We start from the raw sequence: 23,400 nt of genomic DNA on the forward strand, positions 1-23,400 counted from the left end.
AAGAGTAAGTGACAGAAGGAAGGGTAAAAGACAGTCCCTGCTCTCAAGAACCTCGTCTAATAGGAGAGACAAGATGCAAAAAACTATGTACAAGCAGGCTATATACACAATCAATTTGAAATAATCAACAGAGAAAAGTCACTAGAAGTAAGAGGGATCAGGAAAGGCTTCCTGTAGTAGGTGGGCTTTTAGCTGGGACTTAAGGTAAGCCAGGAAAGCCAGGAGCACAGATGATGGGGGAAGCATAGAGATACCAGGGAAAATGCCTGAAGTAAGGAGATGGAGTGTCTTATTTAAAGAACAGCAAAAGAGTCTCTGGATCACATAGTACATTGCAGTTTAAAAGAGTAAGAAGACCTGGCAGTGGGAAGGTTATGAAGGACTTTGAGTGCCAAAGAAGTGTTTATTTGATCTTGGAAGTGATAGGGAGCCACTGGAGTTTACTGAGTAGGGAGTGACACTGCAGGAAGACTGCTTTGAAGTTGAGTAGAGGACAGATTGGAGTGGGGAGAGACTTGTGACAGACAGACCAACCAGCAGGATAATGCAATAGTCCTGGTGATGAGGATTGCCCCAGGGTGTTGGCGGTGTCAGAGGAGAAAAGGAGGTGTATTTGTGGAATGTCACAAAGGCCTTGGTGGCAGATTGGATATGGAGGGTGACAGAGTAAGGAGTTGAGGGATAACACCTAGGTTGCCATCCTGGGTGGCTGGGAGGATGGTGATGTCCTCAACAGTAATAGGGAAATTAAGAAGAGAAATGGGCTTGGGGGGCAAAGGAGAAGATAATGACTTCAATTTGGGGAGTATTAAATTTAAGATTTCTCCAGGACATCTACTTCAAGGTGTCTAATGAGCAGTTAGAGATGAGAGTCTGGTGGTGAGAAGAGGTAAATTTGAGAATTATCAGCATAGAGATGATAATTGAATCCATGGGAGATGATAAGATCATCAAACAAAACAATAGAGAAGGAGAAGAGGAAGGGGCCCAGAATGGAAGCTTCAGGTTAGTGAGCATGACCTGGATGAAGATCCAGCAAAGGAGACTGAGGATTGATCAGACAGGTAGAAAGAGAACCAAGAGGGAGAAAAGAGAGTATAAACAAGGTGATCAACCAAGTCAGAAGCTACAGAGAGGTCAGAAAGGATGAGGATTGAGAAAAGGCCACTAGATTTGGCACTTAAGAAAGTATTAGTTTTAAGAAATGAAGAGCAGGAGAATTTCAGAAAAACCTGGGAAGACTTACATGAACTGATGCTGAGTGAAGTGAGCAGAACCAGGAGAACACTGTACAGAGTACAGCAATATTGTGTGATGATCAACTATGATAGACTTAGCTCTTCTCAACAATACAATGATGCAATTCCAAAAGACTCATGATGGAAAATGCTGTCCATATCCAAAGAAAGAACTATGGAGTCTGAATGCAGATTAAAGCATACTGTTTTTCCTTTTTTGTAGGTTTTTTTTTCAGGGGGAAGGTTTAGTGGCTTTTCCTTTTTCCCTATTTCTTCTTTCACAACATGACTAATGCGGAAATATGTTTAACATGATTGCATATTATAACCTATATCAGATTGCTTGCCATTTTGGGGAGTGGGGAGGGGAAGGGAGGGAGGAAAATTTAGAACTCAAAATCTTATAAAAAATGAATGTTGAAAACTATTGGAAAAAAATAAATAAGTAAAATACTATTTGAAAGAAAGAGAGAGAGATAAAGAAAACCTTAGTAACTGGAGAAAGCAGTTTTAGTTGAATGATGAGATTCAAAGTCAGACTGTAGAGATTTAAGAAGAAAGTGAGAAGAAAGGAAAGAGAGATTTTTTTTTTTGTAGACAAGTCTTCTCAAGTTTAGCCACAAGAGAGAAAAAATATAAAATGATAGCTAACAGGGATGGATAGATCAAGTGAGGGTTTTTGAGGATGGGGGAGACATGGCCATTTTTGTAGGCAGTAGAGAAGGAGCCAGTAGACTTCCGTTGAAGCTAAGTGAAAGAAGGTAGTACCATCTGTTGGAGAAGAGGGGATGGAATGAGATCATTTGTACATGGAGAAGACTTTGCCCTGATAAGGAGCAGAGCAGTCTCATTATGTGAAAGCAAGGTTGTAGGAAGAATTAGTGGAGAAGCATCTGGGTCGGTGGTATCAGACATGTGGCCTACAACATTCTCTAGTGCTGCTGGAAACAGATTAAAATGCAATTGGAAAATATTTAGCAAAATAAAAATACAATAAAACATAGATAATTTTACATTTCAAAACTAAGTCAATATGTGGCCCACAGGGATCCTTCTGCATGATTTCATAGGCCTGTTTCTGTTTGAATTTGATACTATTACTTGAGTGATATGAGATGAAGAAGGGGGAGAAGAAGGGATTTAACGAATGGTCTCAGGTTTTTCAGTGAAATATAAGGCAAAGTTCTGAGTTGACAGGGTTGGAGAAGGGGGAACTATGAGAATTTTTTTATGCCTGTTAATTGTCTTTTCACAATTTTCTTCTTTTTCTTTCATTTCTTTACCTGTTTTTCCTCTACCACTCTTACTTTAGTTCAAAAATCAGTTTTAGCTCTTTCAGGAATTCCTGTTGGGCTTGTATCCAGTTGACATCTTTGAGGCTTTGCTTGTAGCTGTTTTGACTTATTTGCCTTCTGAGTTTGTATCTTGATCTTGCCTGTCACCATAGTAGTTTTTTATAGTCAGATTATTTTTTTGTTTGCTCATTTTTCCACCCTGTGTCTTGATTTGGAACTTAATGTTAAAGTTGGGTTCTGTCCCCAGCATGGGGGAGATGGGAGTAGAAGGGGCTCTGTCTCAAGCTTCAGGCTTTTTCTCACTGCTGTTTTCAGAGCTCGTTCTGGGCATCTGGGAGTTTTCAGTGCTTCCCAGATGTTCTAAATTGATGTTGAGCTCTTTCCATCTTGCTTAGTTGAGCACCAACACAGCCTCACACGTGTCGTGTAGTGTGATCTGGGGAGAGGTGTGGTCACTGTTCTCTTGGTCTGCAATCTGGTCCTTAACCAGGAAGAGCCCCTGATCCCTTGGAATTGTAACTGATACTTCTTTTCAAGGGTCCCTTCTCCCTTGGGACCAGAAACTATATTGTTCCTCGGGGTCTCTTATCCTTTGGGGTCAGAATCGATACTGCCTCTCAGGGCTCCCCCTCCTCCTTAACTGATTGTACTCATCTCTGCCCATGAACTATGACCCAGAAGTGGGTGTAGGCAATGGAGTTGCCAAATGGTGTCAAGTGCTGCATCCAGTGCTAGCCCAGGGGTACCTTGTAATCTCTTTCTGACCAGTTGCCAGGTCCCCTTACCATCTCTGGCTTGAGAGCTTCCAAAGCTGCTGCTGCTTCTGTCACCACCATCTGGTGTTTCATCCACATGGGCTCTGAGCCAGTCTCCTGTATCACAAATCCCTCTTTCCAACCTCTTACATTGTCTTGGGCTGGAAGAATGTCTCACTCTGATCTTTTGTTGGCTCTGCCACTCCAGAATTTGATTTGAGGTGTTAGTTTAAAGTTGTGTAGAAGGGAATGTTGAGAGAGCTCAGCTTTCTCTACTCTGCCGTCTTGGCTTTGCCCCTGGACCTTCTAAGTTGATACTGGGCTCTTTCCATCTTGTACAGCCCCACGCCTGTGTCCTGCCTCATTTCCCTTTGTTCCTTGGCTCTCTGGCCAAGCTCCATTGCAACACAGTTTACTGCCATCTTCCAGCCCAAGCAAGCTCCAGCCTCTTGGTTTTCTCTGGCAGCAGGAGGGGGGCTTGAGTTGTTGGGTTTTATTGCAAGCCATATTGGTTTGTGTACCCTGCCCAGCCAGTGGGGCGAAGCACCCTAAGTGAATGATAGAAGCTAGGGATTATTAGCCTTTTCTGCTATTAGTTCATTGAATTATCACCTTGTTAGGGTTCTTGTTGCCCTAGACCATGGCAGCAGCTTTGAAATTATTTTATCTTTTGTACATAATTGTTATTTTGGAGAGGTTGAAGGGGATCAGAGAAAATGTCTAGTATTCCATCTTTTTTTGGTCACATTACCTAATTAGAATAACTTGAAAAAATTCATGACAGTAGGCTCCAATGACGGATCCTCTGGAGTCTCTTGAACTTCCCTTCTGTGCAGTTTGGACCCTCCCCTCTACTTACCTGCTTGAGAAGGAAGGGAAGGGAAATTAATGGAGAAGAATCATCATGTCTTTGATGTGCCCTAAGCCCAGATATATTTAACTCCCTCCTTGATCCTTGGGACCCTTGTTGACCCTAATCTGGGTTTTGACAGAAGGGGTAGAAACCATTGCCCTAAAGCAGCATTTTATCGTTGCTTATTTTTTTCTTTCTAAATATCTGGAAAATTTGGTTGGCTGAGAAATATTTGGGCTGATTCTTAGATGCATAAATATGGAGACTTTATGTCCAGAGCAAATTACCTTAAGTCTCTTAAATCCATTTCTTATAAATGAGAGGGTTTTCACTTTTCAGTTAAAGGTGGCAAAATGTTTAACACTGTATTGAGACTGGACATAACTTAAACTGTTTTAATGATTCAGAAATTACTTTCACTATCCTTAATTATTTTGAGGTTTTTTTCCTAAAGCACAAGTCTGACCATGTCACACCACTACTCAGTCAACTCCAGTGGCTCCTTAGCCCCTTTTGGATCTAATGTTAGTTCCTGTTTGCATGTGAAGCTCTTCTTCCAAACATGGACCCACCTTACCTTTCCAGCCTTCTTATACAGGGGACCCCTGGAGTCCTGGTTCAGCCTTAAACTTTAGTAGCTAAAACTGCACTGAGACTTTGGGGACCGGGGATCATAATTTCCCTCTACATACTCTATGTCCAAAATGGCTTTCCTACTGTTAGTCTTACAGTACACCCCACCTCTTGTAACCAAGCTTGGCTGTCCCCCTTTCCTAGAACATATTACCTCCTAAAATTCTTCCTTTCCTTCAAGACTCAGCTCAAAATGCGACTTCCTACGTGAAGCCTTCCCCAGTACCATATCTGCTAGTGGTTTTCCCCCTTTACCCAAAATTGTTTTCTGTTTTATACATACATATATTGGCACAGATTTGTCTCACCAAGTAGAATGTCACTTCTGCGATGGCAGAGACCATTAGGCTCTTGTATTTTACCTTCCTTGCCTAATACCATCTCTCTCCCATAGTAAATGCTTAATAAATGCCTGTTGGTCGATCAGTTCATTGGTTATAATGTCTTAGGGTTCCATTGTTACTGTTACTTATGATTATCTTGTAGAAAGTAGAAATGCCAATTAATATTTTGGTGGTTGACAAGAAATCCACATTTATACAGTTATAAGGTTTAAAAGGCACTTAAACAGGATGCTTATCATCACCATTTGAGAGATGGGAAAACTGAGGCTCAGAGAGGTTTAAAAGCCTTGGCCTGGGTTATTAAGAGGCTGACTGGGTATCTGAAACCAAGGCTTGTCAGTCATGCCAGTTTTAGTGCCAAATAAGAGAGCTCACTGTATCTTGGTTTTGTTGACAAAATCTTAGACATCTTCCACTTCGTTTTACAGATGAAGGCAGAGTTATTTCTAAATAAGATGGACGTTATTATGTAATTGGATTTCACAGAGTGATCAGTCTAGAACTGGAAGGATGAGTGGTCATCAAGTCCATTCCCGTCATTTTACAGATGAGGAACCTGAAGCCCAGAGAGGTTAGGTGATTTGCTCTGGGTCACACAGTTGGAGTTAAGTTCAGCATTCCTTCCATTACACCCCTCTGCTTTTGTCAAGGACTCTTCCTATAGCCCCTTATCTTTCAATGTGGTGAAAGGAAATGAACAGAATAACCACAGGTTTTTCTTCTAGCACTGAATATTTGTTTTACTATTTGTTTAGTCTGACCTCAGGAGTGAACTTTTCAAACACTCATTAATTTTAAAGGCAAGCCAGTCGCACAGTCATGAAGCATGTATAGGTGCTCGTGGGGTAAGAAGGACTCTGCTAGGTGCTGGGAGACAGACATCCAAATGCAGCAGTCCCTGTTGTCAAGAAATGTAACATTCTACTTCTGTATTTAGGCAGGGAGATTGTTCTCCTACAACTTTTATTTGAAGTTTTTATTTAATTTCCTAACCTCGAAGTTGCATCTTATTTTCAAAATAACTACTTCAATCTGGCTTTGCTTTCTCACTCTCTAGGCATTGCAGGTGCTTCGTAATGGGAACACTTTGACTTGCCACCTATAATTTTGGCATGATCAGCATGATGAGTTGCTGTTGGAAGTGTTTTATCTCAAGATGCTCCTTTCCATTGTCTGCTCTTTGCTTGTTAAAAGGTGATATTTTCCATCTCATGAACTCGCTTTTAGTACACTTTAGAATATATAAGCATAGCTGACTTTCTTGTTCATACTTAGGAATTTAATTCTAAAGTCTTCATTCAAGACAAAATATAGCGTGGAGACAATGTTGTTTTACTATTAACTGGGCCTTCAGCCACCTATTTTATTTTGTTCGCCATTATAGGGAGAAAATATGGTGGAGGGGCCAAAGGAAGGTAGATGAGGGAGACTTGAAAAACGTGGTGTTACATTTCCCACTTTATATAGAGAGGAAAGGAAAGTGATGGCAGTAATAGTTATATACATTTTATAGAAGCTAGAAGCTGTTTAGCTGCTGTGTTGACTAGCTTTTAGAGAAGTGTTAACACCCTTTCATTTCTGTAGAGCACTGGGTTTTTTCATCTGTTTTGGAGCCAGGGGGTGAACATATGTTCAGGGAAGCTCAGTGCCAGTAGGGTGGTGTTTTGGGGTTTTTTTTCATAAGTTGAAGTGAAAGCCACTTGAATTCTGGAAATCATTCAAGCAAGATACTTTGTTAGCAGCCCAGCCAAATGCATATCTGGCAGGTGTAGCCATGGCTTTCCAAATGACTAATGAAAGCATTGGGAAGTATTTCTTTAAGTTAAATGCTCTTAATAGAACCTAGGAAAAACTAGAGTTTTGTGCGTTCCCTCTTAGGGACAACAATAACTATTGCCAGCTATATTAGCTAGGTTATAACATAGGACAAATAATTATAGCATGTTTGGAATACATTCGTAGGCTGCTTAAATTTTTATATTATTTGAGGCAGATTTTTCATGTTCTTCAAAAGCTGCAAATATCCAAAACCTACCCAGCCACCAGTATACCTTGCATGGAGCCTGCTTTCATATGCTTTTTCTCTACAAATAAAATTGTATATTCCCATGCACATAGTGGGTGTGCATTTAGTGCTTATTAAATTACATTGAATTTAGTAGGACAAACATGGCAACTTTTTTTTCTGCTTAGTAGAGTTAAGTACCTTTCCTAGGCTTCAGTTCATGGAATGCAGCAAATTGGTTTATTCCACTGAAACATGCTTGATTCAAGTAGCACTAGATCTCAGCACTGTGCTCTCTCTCTCTCTCCCTCTCTCTCTCTCTCTCCCTCTCTCTCTCTCTCTCTCTCTCTCCTTCTCCCCTTTATATTATATTACATCCTCTTGTGATCCAGTGCCATATGTTTAGGCACATGCATGTATCAACTCCTGTTTATCTTGTCACATGTATATTCTGCATGTGTGACAGCTGCTTTGTTCTCACCATTTGATTTGCTCTTCCATTTAAGTGGTAAGCTTCTTGTAGCCGTTATGAGGCCATAACACTTAGAACAGTATATACTGAGGATCCCCAGTGAACATTTGCTGGTGACAGTAGTGATAAAGGAAACCACAAATGGGTTGGTTGATGTTTATGATAACATGATTCTGTGAGGATCAAGTGAGATCGTGATCATAAAGCATTTAACACAGTGCCTGACACATAGTAAGATTTTGTGTGTGTGTGTGTGTGTGTGTGTGTGTGTGTGTGTTATTAACTATTCTGTAGTGCCTAAAGGTTTGCAGAGTGTTTCGAAAGGGTCATCTCATTTGATCCTCCCAGAAGAGTGACATGATCAGGCCTGTGTCTGGCAGCAGTGTGGAGGACAAAAGAGAGAGCCTGGAACTGGGGGAGACACTTAGAAGGCCACTGTAGCTGGCTGGGCCAGAGGGGAGAAGGGACAGAAGAAGGGTGATGAACTCTGGAAAATGGAACCGGTTGACAGTGACTTTGTTCCAGATATGAAGCCCAGAGAGCTTACGGGATTGTGTGAATTGAAGCTTAGCATTCCTTCCTTCACCCTCTGGCTGTTTGTTGTCTTTTTCTTTAGCTCCTTAATTTTCAGTGTGGTCAGAGGAAAGAACCAGGATAGTCAGAGATGAATTTTCTCCTAGCATTGAATATTTCTTTGACCCTATTGTCATCCAGTCTTATCAGTGAGCATTTTGTTCCTTTCCTTGTTTTTCTTCAGTGGTTTTGTGTCTCCTTCACCAAGGTATTGATTTTTTTCTCATGATTGTCTTGTATCACTCTCATTTCTCTTCCCATTTTTTCCTCTACCTTTCTTACTTGATTTTCAAACTCCTTTATGAGCTCTTCTGTGGCCTGAGACCAATTCGTATTTTTCTTGGAGGCTTTGGATATACAAGCTCTGACCTTGCTCTCTTCTTCTGAGTATGTGTTTTGATCTTCCTTATCACCATAATAACTTTCTGTAGTCAGATTTTTTTCCCGTTGTTCGCTCATTTTCCCAGCCTATTGCTTGACTTTTAACTGTTAAAATAGGGCTCAGCTTCCAGGGTGGAGGGCGTACTGTCCCAAGCTTCAGGGGGTTTGTGCAGCTATTTTCAGAGATACTTCTAGGGACCTCCAAGTTTTTAGTTCTTCCAAAGGAGTATAATTGAAGGAGAGGTGTTTGCTCGTCTCCTGGCCTGTGCTCTAGTCTCTGAGTGACTGCAAGTACTCTTTTCTGCCCTGGAACTGTGAGGAGGGTCCCCCCCTGCACTGCTGCCACAAGCTCTGCTATGCTAGTGCTCCTCCGCACTGGGACTACCACGCAGAACCGGGGCCCAGATCTGAGTGTGGGCAAAGCAACATGCTCTGCCTCAGTGCTAGCAAAGAGAACCCTGTAATCTCCTTCTGACCAGTTGTTCCACCCCCTTGCCGTCTGTTGGGCTGGGAGCCCCAAAAGCAGCCACTACTGCTGCTGATTCAGTGACTCCCAAGGCCTGCTCCTGGCCTACTGGGGCCTGGCTGTGCTGATGGGGCGCTCCACTCCCACCCGGGCATAACAGACCCTTCCTGCTGACCTTCTAAGTTGTCTCTGGTGTCTATGGGCAAGAGATCTAGAAACCACCACAGTTGCCAGCCATTCAGTTGCCACCCCCCCGCCCAGGCCTGCTAGACTGCACTCTCTCAGCCTAGTGCAACAGACCTTTCCTGCCGACTTTATAAGTTGTCTTGGGTTGGAAATTTGTTCCACTCCATCTTTTTAATGGGTTCTGCTGCTCTAGAATTTGTTTAGAGTCATTTTTTAAGGCATTTGGAGGGTTTTGCGGGAGAGCTCAGGAACTTCCCTGCCTTTACTCTACCTTCTTGGCTCCAACCCCTCCCCCCATTTGTTTTAAAAGCATATTAAGGGACCAATTATCAGGCATTTTTTTAAGCACCAGCTATGTGGTGGATACCCTTCTAGATGCTGGAGAGACAGACAAATATATGACCATCAAACATAGATATGGAATGAAATGAAGCCACCACCACCACCAGTTGGTTATGTTTTCCAGAGGACATCATCTTCTTGCATCCCTTCTCCGCTCTGGCCCGCCTGGCTGCTGTGGCCTCCTGTGCATTTCCCCTGCTCCTAGTTCTCTTCTCTGTCCTCTGCACAGCTGCCTGCTCCAGTCACTCTTCTGCTCTGGAAGCTCCAGTTGTGCCCTAGACTCTTGACTTTTAAAGCCTTTGGCATTCTGGCTGCACTCCCCCTCCCCCGACCCCTGCCCTGACTTCCTTTTGCCCTTCTGGGCTCTAGGCTCCAGCCACACTGACTGGCCAGCATTCCATGGCTGGCTCCATGCCTTTGGGTAGGCCATCTTCCAAAGCCTGGGCTGCACTCCCTCCTCACCTCCACCTCAGAGAATCCCCAGTTTCCTGGAAAGCTTCGAGTACCCCCTCTGTGGTCCCCCTGATTGCTAGGGCGTTTCCCTGAAAATTAGCTTGTCTTGGTTTCCTGCTTCACTTTCTATGTACATGTTCCTCCCCACCCCCATCACTGAAGCTTGTTGGGGGGTAGGCAGCCTCTTGCTTGTGTCTGGCACAGTGCCCAGCACAGAAGTGACTCATTGATCTGGCATGTACTGAACCCTCTGTTGTATACCGTTATTTACAGGTTGTCTTAGTCAAAGCATGGAGCATCAGCATGACAGAGTGTTCAGTGTCCTAAACTTGGGGTCAGGAAGACACAAGTTTGAATCCTGCCCTGACACATGCTTGCTTCCATGACCAAGTCATTGAGCCTCTCTGAGCCTCATTTTCCTCATTGGCAAAATGGAAGTAATGCCTGTAAAACTCATTTCATAAGATGGTTGTGTGGGGTTCAGGTGAAATGTTTTCGTGTGAAGCCCTTGCTTTAGTCCTAAAAGAAGTCAGTGAGTGTTGCCATGACCAGCAAAGTTTGGTAGTAACTGTACATCATATCAGAACCAGCTGCTACCTCTGGTGCTGCAAAACCCTGCTGTGATGTCATCCAGCCAATCACCCATTTAGAAGTTTCCTGCGACACTAATTCCCCTTTGTAACATTTCGTTTTAACATCGTGGTTTCATGGAGCCAATTAATTACATTAGGCTGGGAATGCCAAAAAGGCAGCCAGTGTGAGTACTGTGGAACCTTGAGCAAATTGCCTCAGGCTTAAAAATGGGGCAGCCATTTACAGGTGCTGGGACTAAGCCTGGGTCAATCTGGGAAGCAGCTGGCACATGACTAGGCTGGCTGAGGTTAAGAGCAGAGCTTGTTAATTGCCTACACTTTGTCCTTGTTTAAAAAGAAAGCTTCATTAAAATACTTTCTTGAGAAGGATGAATTACCGTATCTATATTTACTGTATCTAGTACAGCATATCCCACATAATAAAACAAGCTGCTTTCACACATCATAGATCTATCCACTGATAGGTCAATTGATGATGTATAATTTGGCTTTATGGAATTAAAATATTACTAACCTGACTTGAATAGATGGAAGACTGCATTTGGACCTATCCTTGTGTGACAAGAGAGAGTATATGTACCACACACCCCAAAGGACCATCTCATTTCCATTTAAAAGTTGACCACTTTTTGGATTTAGTTTTGAAACAGTTGGTACTTGACTGTCTGTCTTAAGGTTTCTCACCATCAGCAGTATCGCCATACTTCTGGAAACCAGGTAGCCCTTCACAGCCACCATTGGGGAGGTTTGTGCACCACAGGCACTGGCCAAACAGGCACTACCGTAAGAGGAGGTATACAGCAGGGCCAGTGCTAAGCTTCCTGGCACAGTTGGTTAGCTTAGCTGTACTAGGAGAACACATTCCTGATGTGTACACGTATATGCACACGTACATATATCCCTTTTTTAAAGTGTCATTTTGAGCTTTAACTATTTGGTAAACTGCTTCTTGTACTTTTGTCATAGGAATTAACGTCATCTGCCAAGTCTAACTTGTTCAAAGTCCTATAGTATTTCTTAAACTAAGACCCTAAATCATAGGCCCAAAATAGTAAAAACCAGTTCATATACATTTATGTAATTTATAAAAACTGAAGTATTTTTATAACCATTTAAAATGACTGGTTTTCTAACACTCAGTCCTAAATCACAGTTTCTTTGCATAAAATAAGATTCTGCTGAGGAAGTTGCTTGAGACTTAAAGATGAAGTAACTTGCCCCTCCTTACCTAGCTTGGAAGTGCCAGGGAATGGCCTTGAACTCAAATCTACCTAGCTCCAAGCCCAGCACCCATCTTGGTAGGGTACTTCTAGTATGGAACCTTCCTCCATTGGGGTCTCTCATTTATAGCTTTAGAGAACTTCCTTGGGAACTGAGAGGTGAGATGGCTTGTCCCTAGCCACACAGCTAGAACAGATGAGAGACAGAACTGGTGCTCAGGTCTTTCTGATTCTAATGGCAGCCCTTAATGCACTATACCAAGCTAACATTCTAGCTCATAGATATGCATGTTAAATACTAGCTTTAGATGATTCATCTGCAGTGCCTTTGTTCCACTAATTTTGAAGATACTATATAATTATGATGTGTTATTCTTATTCATTTTTAATCCTGACCCTAACCCTAGCTCTATGGTGTTTATGCATTACATAGCACATATAATATGTGTGTATTCTCTCTGAACCAAACTAAGTGTGTACATTCTAAGATCTATCAAATTCATAATTCACTATAGAAGGTCTTATTTTTTAAATTGTTAAGCTATGAATGATGAAATTTCTATTTGTAAGTAGAAGTAATGTTTTATCAATAGTTTGATTTTAGTATTTGGGGTTAGTTTTTTTTTAGGTCTTATTAATATTGCTTCATGGGTGAAGCAATGAATGCCAGATATTACTCCTTGTGAATGATATTGTATTGGTTGCATCTAGCCCAGCAACACTGCAGAGCTTTCCAGAAAAGATCTATAACCAACCATTCAAGAGTTTGGCTTGACCATTCATACAGTAAAAACCAAGTGGATAAAAAAAATGTATGTTACTTAGATTATAATATGCATTTGGATCAACAATCTGTAGAGTTTGTCACTATGTATATCTGAGACTGACAGTACAGATAGACAAGTTGAACCCGTAGGCGAACAGGAAAAGGAGAGTGGACTGTATTGCCTTCATAAAATTGCAGAGTTCCCTTAATGACTCTAAGCTTCCTCTGGAAATAAAACTGTTTGATGCCAATAGTCTACTGATGCAGCAACCATGACATGCAACATTACTAGAAGAATTAAAAATAAACATCACCCAGAGGGCAAAGGAGAGGTACATGGTGGGGTGAGCAAGCTCCAGCATGTTGGCAATGAGGAACATCAAAGAACAAGATGGGCTCACACTGTGAACTGTGATCAGAGTGAGGGATGAATGACAGCAGGATAACCAGTCACTGAAGCTTGTTGAGCAGGGGAGTGACATGGTCATATCTGTACTTTAGGAAAATCACTTTGGCAGCTGAGTGGAGGATGGGTTAGAATGGGCAGGGACTGAGGCCGGGAGACCAGTTAGAAGGCTATTGCAGTAATCCAGGTGAGAAGCAATGACTGTATGAGTAGAGAGAAAGGGGCACATACTAGAAATGTTGGGAAGGTAGAAACAAGACTGTTTTACAATGTATTGTGAGTGAGGAGTTGTATTTTAATATGTAGAGTGTGTGAGGACTTGAGGATGAGGTTGTGAGCTTGAGTAACCGGGAGGTTCCTTTGATAATAATGAGGAAGTTGGGAAGAAGAAGGGAGGTAGTTTGGGGTGGGGGAAGAATAATGAGTTCTGTTTTGGACCAATTGAGTTTGAGATACCTATGGAACACCCCATTAGAGATGTTCAGAAGGACTGCAGAATACTGAAACAGTCCTCAAACTGAAGTAACTTACAGTCTAATAATAGGAAATACCTTCTGTATAAATAAGTGAGTACAAAAGATAAAGGTGTGTATACACACACACACACACACACATACACGCACACACACCAAACAACTCAAGGGGAGGTGCTTAACAGGGTGCTCAGGAAAGACCTCAGGAGGGGGCACTTTTGCTGATTCATGTGGAAGAAGAACATTTCAAAAATGAGAAACACACTACAGTGGGAGATGCAGCACCTTGTTTGGAACCAGCAAAGAGTTTGTTAGTGATGAATAATCATGGAAGTGTCCAAAGTTTTATAGATACCTCTAGTGTATTCCATGTTTTCATCAATATCCAAATTTCAGGGAAGAGGGCTTTGCACTAACTATTACATTATAGAGTAATAATTGTTAGGCACCTCACTTTGCAGAACTTTACAATAAAAGATGCAAGTCTTGCTAATTATTCAGATGTGGCAGGATGAGGTAGGTAGGTTGGCTCAGTGGATAAGAGCACTGGCTCTGGAGTCAGGAAGACCAGAGTTGAACTCTGGCCTCAGACATTCACCAGCTGTGTGACCCTGGGTAAGTTACCTATCCTCTGTTTGGAGAAGGAAACGTCGAACCACTCCAGTAACTTAGCCAAGAAAAAGTCCATGGGGTCACAGAGAATTAGCATGAAAGATTCAACAACAAAGGATGTTCTTGCCCTAAGAGATATACAAATCTGCTTGGGTTTTTTTTGTTGTTGTTGTTTTGTTATGTTTTTCTGTAGGATAAGACTCACCCCTAAAATTCTTTGGGCTTTTGTTAGTGCTGAGTATGAGTTCACGCCTCATTGTTGAGAGATTGAAAGCTGTGGGGGATGAGGAGTGCTGTGAGTGTTAGGTTTTTCCATTTGAGTTAATGAAAAATGATAAGACTTTTTCTCTGCCTTAAATTTCTCCTAAGACATTATGTAAAAGCAACATGGTGGCCAGGAAGGAAATGAATTGAATTGAATTGACTGAAGCCAGGAAAACATGAGAGGGGATGGTTTATTACTTAAAATCTTCTAAGTGCCAGAAGGGAGAAAAAACAACTCTATAGCAATGCTAATAATATCTGTTACCATGAGAAATAATGTGAATACAAAAATGAAATCTTTCTATAAACATCTATTACATGCCATTTGGAATAATAGATGCAATTATAACAGACTGGAGCACTGTGAGGAGTTTAACCACAAGCGATTAGTGTTCATTCTAATATGTGCTTGCTTTATAACACATGGGAGCCTCCTTGTTTGTGCAAATTGCCTAGCTTGTAGAACAGAAGCATTTTCCCTCCAACTGTAATGCAATCACTATAAATAAGTCTCAGAACCAGGGCCACTAGGCATCTTGTAAATATATGCCTGTTCTTCCCGTTGCCTCATGGTTTCAGGGCGTTTTTTTCTTGTGATTAAATAAAGGTTTTAAATCCTTTTGCAAATTTATATGATAAAATGTAAATAAGCAAATCAAAGAAAATAAAGGCTTGATAGGGAAGAGGAAGAGGATGGAGGAGGAGGAGATTATTTAAAATGTTTTTTAAAAGGGCAGTTTGTCCCCAGATGTTTAGCTCAGTACATTTCTGGGCAACTTTAAGCCTGTTAATAACATCTTTGCTATATAGCACCATTGGAATGAAGTGTATGTATTTGTGTATTTGGGGTGGGGAGGGTACTATCTTTTTGTCTGAGTCATTCAAGAGAAGGAGAGTTGTCTAATGGATAAATGAATTTAGATGCCTGTGGCCAGCTCATGATAAGCACAGAGATTTTTTAGAAGGCTGACTTGGTTAGGGGGCTGTTGGATGCCAACTAGGGCATAGTTTAAAAAAAAACTGAAGTCAACCTTAAAAACTGTTGCCTTAAAAGCCAGTTAGTCCTTAAAGCTAGTGCGAAGGGGTTGGGGTAGGGATAGAATAAGTGAAAAGAATTGTGCAACTGCAAAGTTATTGTAGGATTTGAATTAATTAATGAAAAACATCCATTAAACTTTATTATGTACCAAGCACCATGCTAAGTGCTGGGGACACAAATTTAAACACCAGACAGCCTTTGCTTTTAAAGAGCTCACCTTCTGATAGAGGAAGAAAACACATAAGGGAGGGTTCAGCTTCAGGGCAGATGGGGTACAGAAGCAAAGCAGAGGGTAAGGCAGGCAGCTATGCGGTACAGTGGATAGAGTGCCAGGCCTAGAATCAGGAAGACTTGAGTTCAAATTTGACCTCAGATACTTAGGAGCAGTTTGACCCTGCGTAAGTCACTTAATTTCAGTTTGCCTTAGTTTCCTCATCTCTAAAATGGGGCTAATGATGGCATCTGAACTCCCTGAGTGGTTGTGAGGATCAAATGAGATAAGATATATAAAGTGTCCCTGGCACATAGTAAACACTAGATAAACGTTAGCTACTATTATTATTAGTGTCATTTCCATGGATAAAACCACATCCTTTGAATTCTGATGTTGCCAAAGAAACTTTCTTTTCTTTGTGTCTCTGGTAGCTGTTGAGAAGGAAGGTCTTTCATTATCACAAGGCTTGCTCCCCTGGCTGTTGACTTCTGGTGCTGGGCAGGAAACAGGGCTAGTGTTGGGGGGCTGGAAGGGAGGCTGTGCTGCTGCTGGAGCTCCTAAGCTTGCTTTTGTCATTGATGGAAACTGGTAACAGATATGGCAGGCCCTTTCTCCACAAAGATTGGTGGCCATGGGGCCAGTGTTATAGAGGTTATTGCTGTTCCCAGGACTCTTGAACACAGAATCCTGGGCTTGTGGTGGTGATCCGACGCGCTTGCCACACAGAGCCGCCATCCTTCCCTCAGATTGCCTCGCTGGTTCAGTTGGGCCAATTTGCCTGCTACCATGTTGGTGAGAGGGGCAGGCATGGCAAGCTTCTCTTCCCTAGAGAAGATCTGGTTGAAGGGCTGGTGGACTGGGGGGACACTATTCATTTAATGTTACTGCATAGAGAGATCATAATGTTTTCCTAGCAAAATTATCTACCTTACAGGATTGTTATTGAAACTCAAGTAAGATTTTACACTTCCCAGCCTTCACTGCAGTCCCTTGGACTACTCCTGTGGGACAGACGATTTTGATAGGTGAGCCTTGCTTTGCCTTTTTTTTTCCCAGAACCAGGCCTGCAGACTATTTTTTGAGCCTTCTCCATACCGTCCCCCACCCCATTTGTCTAACCTCCCCATCATTAGACTGAAAGCTCATTGAGGGCCAGGACTGTCTTGCTTGCTTGTCTTTGTTTCCAGCGGGGGCCTGGCACAAAGTAAGTGCTTAATGAATTAGATAGCTAGTTAGATGTCAGCTCTGTGAGGAGGCGTTGCAATGGTACATTTTCTATTTAATAGCTGAGCAAATTCTAGTGGGGAAAAGCATCAGACAAGGAGTCAGATGACCTAGCAAGGCTCATCTCTGCTCCTAATCCACCAACTTTGTGGCGGGAAAATGAATCCTCATCTCTGGGCCTCGGTTCTCAAATGAGAAGGTTATGCTAGATGATGTCTGAGGTTCCTTCCAGCACCAACAATCAGTGAATTTCCGAAGCTCATTCAGAAACGATAAACAACTGGCTCACAGGGCCATGGCTGGTGAGGCTGATCTAGGCCTTAGAACCCAGGTTTTCTGACTCCAGTGCAGTGCTCTTGTACTTTGTAACACACTTCATGAACATAAGCTAGGCTAAAAGCTAGTAGAGAAAAAAAAAAACAAAGGTAGTTTTTATTGCTAACCTAGAGTGAATGGCTTCTATGTTCTTTTTAGCAAAAAAAAAAATTAGTTTTAAAAATTTCTTGCTGCGTAATTCTCTCCTCTCTCTTTGCTTGGGTTTTCAGATCAACTCCAGTTTTACAAAGAGGATCCAGACCAAAATCAAGGACCTCCTGCAACAGATGGAGGAAGGCCTGAAGACTGCAGATCCTCATGACTGTTCTGCATACACTGGCTGGACAGGTAAGCCTAGAGCAGAGCATTTGATGATCCATTTTATTTTATTCCTTTTGCTAGATTTTTAGTCTCTCTCCTTTTAAAATGAAAGTATTCATTTGTAAATGAGTGTGAGACAAGCACTTTTTATACCTCAAGCTGTTAAAGAAATGTCAGTTGTTATTACTTTGACCTGATACTTTGTTGATCAAGCGCTTTAAGCTTGTACGGAGGTTTTTGTGCCTTAAGGATCTTTGACTAGGTAATCAACGCTTGAACTTTGTTCATTAAAAAAATCTTGTTTCATCAAACTTTTAGTTCTGCAGCTAACTGACTGCACTGACATTTTGTAATAAGCGCACCACAGTAGCAGACCTGAATTAGGGCTCTGGCTGTCATTTGCCACCTCTGTCTATACCTTGTACAAACCTTTTGAACCACTCTGTGTCTCAATTTTTTCATCTGTCAAATGGGGATAGTGACACTTGTTCTACTGTTCCCTCCCACAGTGTATGAATGAGATAATGTCTGTGAGATCATTTTCTAACTATGAATGGAAGTTGTTAAAAACAGTAACTGTCTTAACTTGCCTCCCCTACCCCAGTCCCTTTGTGGTTCATTATGGATGAGTGGATTTTTTTGGTGATTAAACAATCAGCTACTCTCACATGTCCATCTACACTAGTTTAGAAGTGAGTGAAATACTGAACCCATCTTTTGAAAACAGAAACTTTGAATCTATTCACTAATAAATGAAAACAACTAATATTTGCTGTTAGATAGCAAGAAGAATTCTTTGGAGCAGGGATTCTTAACCTTTAGCAGTCTAGGGAAGGCTGTGGAGCCCTTCTTAGAATATTTCTTTTAAAAATTAGTAATTGAGGGGGCGGAGCCAAGATGGTGGCACGAAAACAGGGACTCACTTAAGCTCTCCCCCAAATCCCTCCAAACACTTGCAAAAAACAGCTTTGAACAAATTCTAGAGCTACAGAACCCACAAAATAACAGAGGGAAAGATGGCCTGGATGGTTGCTAGGAGGTGTCTATTGCATCATGCTGGGAGCGGAGCGCAGCCCATCATGGGCCACACCAGGACACACCAGGAGCTTAGGGAATCAGATGGAGCAAGCCATAGGGCCCTGAATCACTGAGGTATGGCAGCTACCAGACTTCTCAACCCACAAACACCAAAGACAACTTAGCAGGTCAGTGGGAAAACTGCTGGATCTGAGTGAGAAGAGTGAGTGGTCGGCCCCAGCTGAGGAGGTGGTGCCACCTAGTGGGGTAGCAGCAGGAAGCTCCTGGGGCTGCTTCCAGAGCTCCAGCTGTGGCTGCTTCCAGCCCTGGGCCCACCAGGTGGGAGGAATGAAGCAGCAGATGAGAGCCAGAGTGCAGGGAGCACTTTGCTGGTGCAGAGGCAGGGTTCTCTTGCTTTGCCCTGCTTGGATCTGAGTCATAGTCCTGATTGGCGGTTCTTGGGGGAGGAGGAGCACTGATGTGGCAGAGCTTGCTGTGTAGAAGTAGCCCTGAAAACAGCAATGCAATGCCCTTGAAGCTTGGGACAAAGCACTGATCATTCTGAAGGCAAGTCATACCCTGACAAAAACCTCAAGGGTCAAGTAGTTGGCTGACAACATGAGCAAGCAGCAAAAAAGGACTCAGACTCTAGAATCTTTTTTTGGTGACAAAGATCAAAACATACAGCTAGAAGAAGTCAACAAAGTCAAAGAGCCTACATCAAAAGCCTCCAAGAAAAATATGAATTCATCTTAGGCCATGGAAGAGCTCAAAAAGGATTTGGAAAGGCAAGTAAGAGAAGTAAAGGAAAAATTGGGAAGAGAAATGAGAGTGATGCAAGAAAATCATGAAAAACAAGTTAATGACTTGCTAAAGAAAACCCAAAAAAATACTGAAGAAAATAACACCTTAAAAAATGGAAAAGGATGTCTAAAAGACCACTGAAGAAAATACTACCTTAAAATTTAGAATGGAGCAGGTGGAAGCTAGTGACTTTATGAGACATCAAGAAATTATAAAACAGAACCAAAAGAATGAAAAAAAATGGAAGACAATATGAAATATCTCATTGGAAAAACCACTGACCTGGAGAATAGATCCAGGAGAGATAACTTAAAAATTATTGGACTACCTAGACATCATCTTTCAAGAAATTATCAAGGAAAGCTGCCCTGGTATTCTAGAACCAGAGGGTAAAATAGAAATTGAAAGAATCCACCGATCGCCTCCTGAAAAAGATCCCCAAAAGAAAACCTCCAGAAATATTGTCGCCAAATTCCAGAGTTCCCAGGTCAAGGAGAAAATAATTGCAAGCAGCCAGAAAGAAACAATTTGAGTATTGTGGAAACACTATCAGAATAACATGAGATCTAGCAGCTTCTACATTAAGGGACTGAAGGGATTTTGAATATGATATTCTGGAGGTCAAAGGAGCTAGGATTAAAACCAAGAATCACCTACCCAGCAAAACTGAGTATCATGCTCCAAGGCAAAATATGGATTTTCAATAAAATAGAGGACTTTCAAGCTTTCTCAGTGAAAAGACCAGAGCTGAATAGAAAATTTGACTTTCAAATACAAGATTCAAAAGAAGCATAAAAAGGTAAACAGGAAAGAGAAATCATAAGGGACTTACTAAAGTTGAACTGTTTTGGTTACATTTCTACATGGAAAGATGATATGTGTAACTCATGAAACCTTTCTAAGTATTAGGGGAGTTGAAGGGAATATACATATACATATACATACATACATACATATATATGTAGACAAAGAGCACAGGATAAGTTGAATATGAAGGGATGTTTTCTAAAAATAAATAAATACAGTTAAGGGGTGAGAGAAATATATTGGAAGGAGAAAGGGAAAGATAGAATGGGGTAAATTATCTCACATAAAAGTGGCAAGAAAGAGCAATTCTATTGGAAGGGAAGAAGGGGCAGGTGAAAGGCAATGAATGAATCTTGCTCTCATCAGACTTGACTTAAGGAGGGAATAACATACACACTGAATTGGGTATCTTACCCTACAGGAAAGTAGAGGGGAAGGGGAAAAGAGAGAGGGGACAATAGAAGGGAGGGCAGAGTGGGGGAGGAAGTAATCAAAAGCAAACACTTGAAAAGGGCCAGGGTCAAGGGAGAAAATTGAATAAAGGGGGACATTATAGGTTGGAGGGAAATATAGTTAGTCTTTCACAACATGACTGTTATGGAAGTGTTTTGCTTAATGATACATGTATGGCCTATGTTGAATTGCTTGTCTTCTCAAGGAAGGTGGGTGGGAAGGGAAGAAGGGAGAAAATTTGAACTCAAAGTTCTAAAAACAAATTCTCAAAAAAAAGTTGCTTTTTATATGCACCTAGGAAATAAGATATACAAGCAATGGGGTATAGAAATCTATCTTGTCCTACAAGAAAGTAAGGGGAAAGGGGATAAGGATGGGGGAGTGGTGTGACAGAAGGGAGGGCAGACTGGGGAAAGGGGCAATCAGAATATATGGCATCTTGGGTTGGGGGGAGGGTACAAATGGGGAGAAAATTTGTAACTCAAAATCTTGTGGAAATCGATGTTGAAAACTAAAAATATTAAATAAAGAAAATGTCCAAGAAAAAAATTGGTAATTGAAATAAAGGTTATATTTCAGTTAAAGTTTAGTGAAAAAAATTTTTGACCCTCCAAACTCACAGAGCTCCTGAAAGGGATCTTTCCTTTTCTAGATTCTAATACTTTACTGCTTCAGTATGTAGGTACCTATTTCATGGATACATAGTAATTCAGACAGTGAAATGATGGAACAAAGGAAATCAGGGTAAGGTCTTTGTTCTCAGAAAACATTAAGCCTAGTTGATGACAATGAGGGGGAATTTAAGAAATAGCCATAGATTTTGGCAAGAACTACCCCATGTGTCTTAGGGAGTTAGCAGTGGTTGGCTTTCTACTGTCAGAATTGCCGGTCACTATAACATAATAAAAACCTTTTAGCCCTTTAAGAACACTATAAACCTGTAGACTGAATTTAATGTATAAACACAGCAAATGCTATGCCAAGGACAAAAGCTTTGATTGACTTACAGATTAGAATGCAATGGGAAAACCTCTTAAACACCTTCCAACATTAAGGTTCTTGGATTCTGTTATATTTAAGGCTAGAACAGAGACCATCTAAATAAAAAAGAAATCAATGTTTTCAACATGTTAGCAATATGTTTAGCTCTAATGTTTCTGGCAGTTAAGGGATAATGGGAAATATTTTGGTTTTAAAATTTGCAGTTGACACAAATTGGAAGGGATAATTGTCATTTGTCAAAAGAGTCAAGGTCCAGAAATATCTCTTTGGACTACATCTACTGAGACAAATCAGCCAGCATTTATGCCGTAACTATTCTCTGTCAAGTATTGTGCCTGGGTGCTGGAGATACCGAGGTAAAAACAAAACAGTCCCTGCCCTTAAGCTTACCTTCCATTTGCTGAGACAATATGTACATGTGGCAGTTTATAAAAACAAATATATAATAACTCAGAGAGGAAGCCGCAGCAGCTGCGTGTGGGGGAAGAGCACAGGCAAGGCTTCATACAAGAGATGGTATTTGAGCAGGGCTTTGGAGGAAATGAGATCCTAAGAGGTAAAGGTGAGTTGAGAGACCATTGTACGTGCAGGGGCAGCCTGTGCACAGGCTTGATCAGGAGGTAGTTTCATGTGGGAGAAGCAGCAAGAGAGCCAGTTTGGCCAGACTGGACAGGGTGCTAAGACAGCTAAGGCTGGAAAGGTGACTTGGGGGCCAGGTTGCAAAGAACTTTAATCGCCAGAGTAGTTTTTATTTGATTCTAGAATAGGAAGCCACTGGTGTTTACTAAGCAAGGGGGATCACAGCCTTTAGGAAGGGCATTGGCAGCTGTGTGGAGGATGGCTGTGTGGAGGGGAAAGACTTGAGTTGTAGAGGCCAGTTAGGAAGCTGCTGTAATATTCTAGATGTGACTTTGTGAGGGTCTGAACTAGAGTAGTACTCTTGAGAATGGTAGAAGGGGAAGGATACAAGGAATGGTGCCGGGATAAAACTGACAGGGTTTGACAGTTGATTGGATATGTAAGGTGTGAGAGGAAGGAGCCACGGGTGACTCCTGAGGCTTGGAACCTGGGTAACTAGAAGGGTGGTAGTCCCCTCACTGAGGGGTTCTGGGGGAAAGATAGTTATGTTTTCGACATGTTGAGTCTGCTACGTCTATAGGACACCAAATGTGAAATGCCCAGCAAGCAGTCAGTAATGTAGGAAATGGAACTGGACAGCTTGGTGTATAGATGTCGGAGTCATCTGCATAGAGATGGTAACTGAAGATATCAGTGAAAGAGTTTACAGAGAGAAAAGAGGGCCTAAGACAGAGAGCCCTGCAGTTTGTCCACAGCTTAGAGGATAGTCCTTGAGTGAAGGTCCAACAAAATCCAACAAAGGAGCCTGAAGAGGAGCAGACAGAAAGATCAGAATTGAACCAAGACAGAGCAATGTCAGAAAAACCAGGGAGAAGAGACTCATCAGGAAGGGAGGGCTGTCAGTAAGTAGCATTCAGTGCTGGAGAGACGTCAAGAAGGAAGAAAGTTGAGAAAAGGCCATTGGATTTGGCAGTTAAGGGAGGGAAGTTTCATTGAGTGGAGAGGTCAGAAGCCACATTACTGGAGGTTGAGAAGTGAGTGAGAGGAGAGGAAGTGAAGACAAAGAGTTTGTCAAAGGGAGGCTTGGTATAGGATGATAGCTTGAAGGGTTGGTAGAGTCAAATGCAGATGGGAGTGTGTGATTAAAACTTGGGGAGATCTGGATATTTGTAGGAAGTAGGAAATGAAAATATCTAAGAGAGAAGGAGGGGATAATTATGGGAACGGTCTGCTGGTAGAGACAGGAAGAGGATAGGATCAAAGGTCCAATTAGAGGGTTTGGCCATGGTGAGGAT

The 23,400-nt window shown here is 41.8% G+C and overlaps 1 protein-coding gene across 1 annotated transcript in view; it reads left to right on the plus strand.

Annotated features, from left to right (window-relative positions):
• The window catches only part of LANCL2 (LanC like 2), a 63,567-nt gene that overhangs the window by 13,950 nt on the left and 26,217 nt on the right, over positions 1 to 23,400 (plus strand). The window contains exon 2 of the mRNA XM_036738689.1: positions 17,353 to 17,470. Within this exon, the coding sequence (XP_036594584.1) occupies positions 17,353 to 17,470 (118 nt within the window). The remainder of the gene's footprint in view (positions 1 to 17,352; positions 17,471 to 23,400) is intronic.

The sequence above is a fragment of the Trichosurus vulpecula genome, chromosome 9, assembly GCF_011100635.1.
Source record: "Trichosurus vulpecula isolate mTriVul1 chromosome 9, mTriVul1.pri, whole genome shotgun sequence".
NCBI classification, from domain to species: Eukaryota; Metazoa; Chordata; class Mammalia; order Diprotodontia; family Phalangeridae; genus Trichosurus; species Trichosurus vulpecula.